This window comes from Montipora capricornis, chromosome 13 (assembly GCF_036669925.1).
Source record: "Montipora capricornis isolate CH-2021 chromosome 13, ASM3666992v2, whole genome shotgun sequence".
Classification (NCBI taxonomy): Eukaryota; Metazoa; Cnidaria; class Anthozoa; order Scleractinia; family Acroporidae; genus Montipora; species Montipora capricornis.
In genome coordinates, this window is record NC_090895.1 from 19,419,511 (window position 1) to 19,427,010 (window position 7,500).

A 7,500-nucleotide genomic window follows, 5' to 3' on the forward strand; every position below is an offset into this window, starting at 1 on the left:
TTCACTTGTGTGCTATATACTAACAAAGTAAATGCCTGTTTGTAAACTGCATAATCACTTTTCAGTAATGTTGAAAGTCAGCCCGAAACTTTATTTTTAGCGTTTTAAGCGACTTTAATATGATCAAGGGCCTAGAGATCTTAGTCGGGATATCATCATCTTCACGCCATGGACAAATATGTTAATGGTCATTAACCAAACATTGTGCTTGTGTCGGTCATTGAGTTTTAATGCCACATTGCCTTTGTAATGTCTCTCACTAAAGACTGTGAATACGTACGTTTTGCGGCTTTCACAGAGCCCTTTTTGCAATCCTAAAAATAGTAAAGAAAATACAATCGACCCACCTGGGTTTTGAAACTGTGAAGAATTGTGCCGTTTTTTTTACACTGATTGATTTCCAGAAAAGTCGGTACCATCTGAAAGTTAATTCACAAATATTCGATTACCCTGTATTCGGTATGACGTGGTAAATAACGAGACACCAACCATGATTATACTGTGTATAAACCATCTCGCATCCGAAAACGGAGGTATTATTTTTGCTTTGTTTGTTATTTCAACCAGGAACCTTGCTCCCCCCATCATATTTTAATAAATCGATATTTACCATACCCATTTCTGATAAATAAGGTCAGTGTATGGCTGCCGATAACAAAATTTATTTAGGTCTTGGGAAGCTTCTGACGACGACCTCTTCTGACTTTCTCAGTTCGTTATTTCTTATTGTTTTTTGGAACTAATGGTCCTTTGCTTTGAACAAACACACTGAGTCTTTAATGTAATGTTGTTGCTATGCAGGGTTCGGCGCTAAAATCGTCCGGCTATCGTCACATCCCGTAAGAGCGTTTCAAGGATCTGATGCTTTGTTTCAATGGATTCTAAATAAGCACCGTCCAGCAAGGCATGATTTCCAAAGATTGGTTTTCGGCATATGGAGGAACGGTTACCTTTCCTCGTACATTCTTTCAGTAACAAAAGATGGCGAAGTCATCCCAAACCCAAGCCTAAGAGACGAGTTCCCCTCCCTGGCTGAACGTGTTCAGTGGAAAGGAGACTTGGCCAAGTCTATAGCTGCTTTCCAAGTTTCTCAGATTGAGCCTGAAGACCAGATGGATTATGGATTGCGACTTGAATTTTTCACCTTGAGAGATTCGCAGTCTGATTTTCTTAGCCTTCGTGTTGAAGGTAACGGAAATATGGTTAAATCTAATCAAAATCAAGAATATCCTGAGGGTGTGCAAGTCCTTTCAAAAACAGAAGGCTGTTGATTTCAAATGTTTAAGAACACGGTTTTTTTTTCGTCAGCGCGAGGCTTTTTGACCGTAGACTTTTCTAAGGGCTAGAGGCTTGTCATCATCTTCCATTTAGCCTTAAATGATATGAAAAATCTCCGCATAGTACTTGTGATAAGTCAAATGTATTTGGTTAAGTATTTTTTAAAATCAAGTACCAACGTTGGTGAACATATTAAAAATAATAATAATAATAATAATAATAATAGTAATAATAATAATGCATTGACTTTGCTTTCTTAACAAATTCAGTGGAGACGAAGTCTGCGATCACTGCCATACTTTCACCACCCCTCTCAGGGGCCCCAGGGAGCAACACTTCCTTCCGTTGCGAATTCCAAGTAGATGATCCGGACAAATCGGTCTACGATGGTATCACAGTTGGAACTTGGAAGCGAGGAGGGATCTACATGACACTACTAACTTTGACGAAGAACGAAACGATCATCTTAAATCCAAAGCTAGATCAGGAAGTGCCGAAATACATTGGAAGGGTCCAGGCCAAGATTTGGTCCATCAAGACAAGCAACACTTCTGCGCTTTCAATCGAGTTTACAGATTTGAGACAATCTGATGAAAAGACTTATGGATGTCGCATGTTTTTTGGGCCATTCCAAGGCTCGCTTGGTGCATCAGTTTGGATTAACGTGGAAGGTTTGTGACATGGTAACCCTTGAGCCTTTGCAAAGTGAAAGAAAATACTAGAGAGGGAGAGGAAGAAATAGCTGAATCAATAATTAAAGTAGCCAACGCTCATTTATTTGACAAATAAAACCTTTTCTGTAGAAAGAATGTCCCTCGAAGGATTTGGAGACGCAAAATCATTACAAAATTGCATAGCTTTTGTTTTCGTATCAAATATGTAATTTGTCACCTTTGCTGATTTAGCGTTACTCCATTTTTCGTATTCTAGACCACAGTGAACAATACGAAAGCCGAATGACAGAAGAATCTTTCGAGATACGAGTGAGGGAATCTGTCAGGCTTCCTTGCCAGGCATTGTCAGAAGTAATACAGCTGGATGGGGCGTTTAAAGTGGTTTATTGGTCTTACTGTAGTTCTCAGAAGTGCCATGGTGAACATATAAAATGGTCTTGGGTGGCTGGTATGAAAAGGACAGGGATCACTCGAGTTAACGATACAGGTAGAGTTCCACAGCTGGTTTCTGATAATAATAATAATAATAATAATAATAATAATAATAATAATAACCATAACCATAACCATAACCATAACCACAACCATAACCATAACCATAACAATAACAATAACAATAATTATGATGTGACTGTAATCATGATCATGATGATATGATGACAATCCACAAACCAATTTCGAATTTTCAACTATACCATTAGTTTTGAACTTATGAAAACAAGGTATTCAATGGCGGTCATGTGCTAGCTAAAGCAAATCACATCCGGATTAAGGAAAAGCTAGCGCGAGAAGGGGAACTGTGGAGAGGGGGAGCGGAGGGCGGAAGATATCTCCTCCGCCTCCCCTCTCCCTAGTACTCTATTGTTTTTATTTTCTAGTGTTCGCTTTTTCCTTGATCCAGACCATTTTTCTCGCTCCACCCCACCAACTAAGAGCCCGGTTAATCCTAACGATACAATTCATACTCTCAAGAACGAATAGCTGTTTATATTGTCCAATTTTCATTACTCTACATGCTAGCTGGTTGTCCGGATTTTGATTAATAAAATCGTCTGAACCGAGGGAAGGGCTGTTCATTTTCACCATAGAAAGAGCACGGGGCTTCAGTCAAAGCATTTCGTCTTGGGTGACTAACAACAGTGACAAGGGTACAATGATATCTCAATGGAAATGTTTACACAGTGAAACACCCGGAATGTTTTCTTAACCCATACACTTTTGTTAAGGATGAGGGTGGGGGGGGGGGGGGGGGCGTGATATTATATCCAGGCTTAACAGGTAATTCAAGCAAGCCGTTCGTTCACGTCGTAGTTATTGCATAGTCGGTAAAATTATGTTGACATTCAGCAGATAGGGTTCCCAATATGTCGAGGTTCTAGTAACTTGTGTTCAGAGGTTCAGAGAAGAGAACAAGGCATGACAATCCAATTAAAAGACGGAAAAGTGACATTTCAGAAAATTATACCAAATTCCCTTAACAGCGTATTGATTCTGCATAATCCACAATCTTTATATTTGCTTATATAGTACATAACAGGCTACAAGTGAAGGTAAACATAAACAACAGTAAAATGTTTTCAAATGGAAAGACAAAAACACGACGGTGGGAGTGTTAATTTGGGTGTATGTAAGAGGGTTTAATTTGGTGAGGCGATCCTTAAAGAATAATCATATTGTCAACCTGCAGGTCCTTATGGAAACCGCACGACAATGTTTTCAAACGGCTCTCTTGAGATAGTCAATGTCAACCCCAGTGACGAGACGGTCTACAGATGCACTGTGGAGAGAATAAACTATGCCTCTCCTCGTTCACGCTTTTTCTTGTTAAAAATAGATTCTCGGGGTAAGTTATATTTATGTTTTCGTATCGAGAATCATGCCCCAGTATTCCAAAATGTCGTTAACCCTTTCTTCAACAAAGGAGTTGGAGGTTATTTTCGATAAATAGAAGCCCTGTGACATGAAATGCTTCTCAGGAAAAAATAAATAAACGAAAGCATGATAAAATCATGTATATTTACCAAGAGCATAAAATTCTTGTTCATGAAGAACTGACAAATTATGGGATGCATAGAACACGTGACATCATTGGCTGCTTAATTTGTCTAATTATGCAATAGGTCAGTTTCGTATTCTAACGGTTGGACTGGATCTAGCATGAAATGGAGGCTCAATTAATTTGCATATGAAAAGATTTTCCCGCATTAACCTCCATTTCATGCTAGATTCAGTCCAGCCGTGAGAATTCGAAAATGGTCTATTCTTTTCAAAGATTTTGCAATATCGGTGAAAAACTCCATCAGGGTACATTTTAACGTTGACGTTTTAAGAATGAAGGGATTTAGCATCGCGTTTACGGCACGCATCAAGCGTCCAGTTGAAATTTTCGTTTTAGTGCCAAAAGTAAAGAAACTCATTTGATTTTAGACGATTTCTTGCCTGTTAGTATAAGTAATCGTATGATTTCGGGTTCAATTTGGAATAAATAAGCACGAGTAAATATTTTCAAAGGCGAACAAAATAGGACGAGCATGTAGGGCGAGTACAATTTGTAGTCTTTGAAAAAAAATTACAAATGCTTATTTATTCCAAATTGCACGAGAAAAATCATGTGATTAACTAGAGCAAAAGCAACTCAGGCGTATCACGCAATCACAAAAAAAATTGTGCCATAAATTGCGCCATCCACGGCACGGATTTGATTGGCCATCAGTGCAAGATTTTCACCTGAATTGCAATTGGATTAATTGACGTGCTCTCACCCAATAAACGCGCTGATTTTTTTTCATGTATTCACTACTCGCACAATCCCATACTGCAATTCGTTTTGGGGGTTATTTGCATTAAAACAATGGATATGCAATTCACTGAAGCATGATACAGTCCAAAGAGTGGGAAAAAATGTATATATATATATAGAAGAAGGCCGAAACAGTACTGTCTGCAGTTAGATATAGCTCTTTGGCATTACAAAGCTTTTGCTTTCATGTTCAAATTGAGCACTCTACTAGGATGAGTCATTGCCGCTAGCAATTGCGCATGCTCACTAGCTCGCTAGTTTGAGCACTCTGGCATGACTTGGATGTACCACATGTGTGGGACATCTGGGGTGGCTTGAGAGCTTAACCTCCATCCTAGGCATCAGCACTGCACTGTGGATTGGGTGGAGAGCCTCATAATAGGTGTTCACTATTGGCATAATGCTTCGCTCACTGCTTGCAGTTTGAGCACTCTTGTGACTCCACAATGCAATCCAACAATGTGTAACCGTACATCCTGTGCCCAAGTTCAGGAGTTGCCATAAAGCCATTATGGTGACAACCGGGAGGGCACATTGTATACATATTGTATATATATATATATATATATATATATATATATATATGTATATATACAAACATACATATATATATATATATATATATATATATATGTAACGAACCCCCCAAAACGCATTGCACTGCGGGATTGTGCAAGTAGTGAATATTATTAGCTACAGATATCGAGCAACTTCTCAAAGAAGAGGGACGAGTTAGACTAAGAGAGTCTTTATGCTTTTGTAACAAACAACAACCTGCTGTCTATCATCTGTCTATCATCTGTCGGGAGAGATCTTCAAGATGTCAAGGATTCACCCTAATTAGATGCACGCGGATTTTAATATAGGTTACAAAGTGTCCCCTTGCTGTTCTCCCCAATTTCAACAGCACTCTTGTCTAGGAATACATATAATCAATGTTTCAAAGTGTACACTTATCTCTGCTCCGGAGGCGAAGTAAAGGTAATCATTTGGAATTGATATCAAAATTGGGTGTCTATTTATACAAATGTGCGTGAATTCTTTCCAGTGCCACCAAAGATAACCTCACGATCACCGGATGAAGTCAAAGTGCATGAAGGAAACGTGCTTTACTTAAAGTGTGATGCAAAGGGCATGCCTGCTCCCATCAAAGTCTGGAGTAGGGACGGACAGGCCCTAGAGAACACAACTCTTGTTGACGACCACTTCATACTAGAGAATGCCACAAAAGCCGATGCCGGTGCTTATATGTGTGTAGCCTCTAACTCTGTTGGATCCGACAGTTACATGGTCATAGTCACCATATTGCCCACCGAAGGTAAGCGTTTCTGATTTTTTGATTTTTTATTGGGAGAAAATAACAATACTGACCACTTGGACTTCAATGATTTTAAAGACAGCTACTTGTTTTCTCCATCGTTTTGTGTAGAACTTTTTCTCCGTATTAAAACTTTCAAACTCGAGAGATCCCGGAAAAATCAAACATTGAAAAATAAAAAAACACATGGCTTTTTTTAATTCCCGACTAGGTACTCGAATTGTATCTTAACGCAGTTTACGCTTTTTACTCGACATTTTTTTTCCAAAGAATACTGTAAGCGATGGAAGAGAATGCAGACAAGCGAGCTTTTCTTTTCAATGCCGTTTGTTAAACATTCAAAGAAATAGACTTATCTCCTCCATTTTGCCACTAGTAAGAGAAATGATTACCTACCTTCCCACACAAAGCGAGTTCTTTCAAAAAAGCAAGTTCTCAAGGTTGGGCAGAATTTGATCGTTTTTGGTTAAGCCTTCGATACATGTCAACAGTTTCCTAGTGTTTGAGCCTGTGGGAGTCTTCCTAAGAATCCTGCCATTTCGGAACATTTTGCCTTGTCTCCTCCTTTGCAAAATCTCGGAACATCGAAATGTTCGACACTTTTGAAAAATTTGCATTTCTCTTATTTTAGGTCTTTTCAGTTGTGCATTTTTTTGCATAGAGCAAATCTATAATAAGTAAGTTTTCGAAACATACCAATAAGGCCATTAGGCGACTTAATTGTTTTTCCTAGTTTTTAGCTTTTAGAAGTTTTCCGAAAAATGAGCCATTTTCTTCGTCCCAATTTCCAAAATCTCGGAAAAATCCATTTTTGGACAGTTTTGGGAAACTTGACATTTCTCTTATTGTAGGACTTTTTTAAATTGTAATTCATACCAATTTGGCCATTAAACGACTTGTATTTCATAGTCAATTTTCCTAAAATAAATCAGCTATTTTCAATGTATATTTTTTTCCTTTACTTGGTCCCCCATTTTAATTTCTTTTTTTTTTTTTCGCTCAAAAGAATAATGCCAACGTCGTATGTCACACCCTTCTGTCATCTCTTTCCACTTTTGCTGATAGATGACTGCAGGAGCCTATGATATGGAGCGTACAACTCCATTGTATTTGTGGAATTAACAGCGTTTTTATAGATGGAGTTGTTTTTAGACTTTTTTTTTCCGTGAACCCAGACCTTTCCAGCTAATCCTCGCACAAGTCGTGGGTTGGACATGGTTACCTATGGATCTGCGAATGGGTACTCGTTCTCATGCCAGCCATGATCTACGTGCACGTCGTTACATAGACCTAGTATTCCATTTTTATGTGTCTGGTTAAAGTCTCCTGATTGAGACAAGCTCCATGTAAAAGTAGCAGTCTGTTTCACGACCGAGACGTTAAAGGGAATGGGCCTATCCCTGTGAAGTCAGAAAAAAAAGTCGTTCTCT

The 7,500-nt window shown here is 38.7% G+C and overlaps 1 protein-coding gene across 1 annotated transcript in view; it reads left to right on the forward strand.

The window, feature by feature from the left end:
• Positions 1-7,500, forward strand: part of LOC138028637 (uncharacterized) — a 14,677-nt gene that overhangs the window by 1,779 nt on the left and 5,398 nt on the right. Inside the window, exons 2-6 of the mRNA XM_068876238.1 lie at positions 802-1,188; positions 1,548-1,949; positions 2,209-2,439; positions 3,640-3,795; positions 5,801-6,070. Coding sequence (XP_068732339.1) covers positions 802-1,188; positions 1,548-1,949; positions 2,209-2,439; positions 3,640-3,795; positions 5,801-6,070 — 1,446 coding nt within the window. The remainder of the gene's footprint in view (positions 1-801; positions 1,189-1,547; positions 1,950-2,208; positions 2,440-3,639; positions 3,796-5,800; positions 6,071-7,500) is intronic.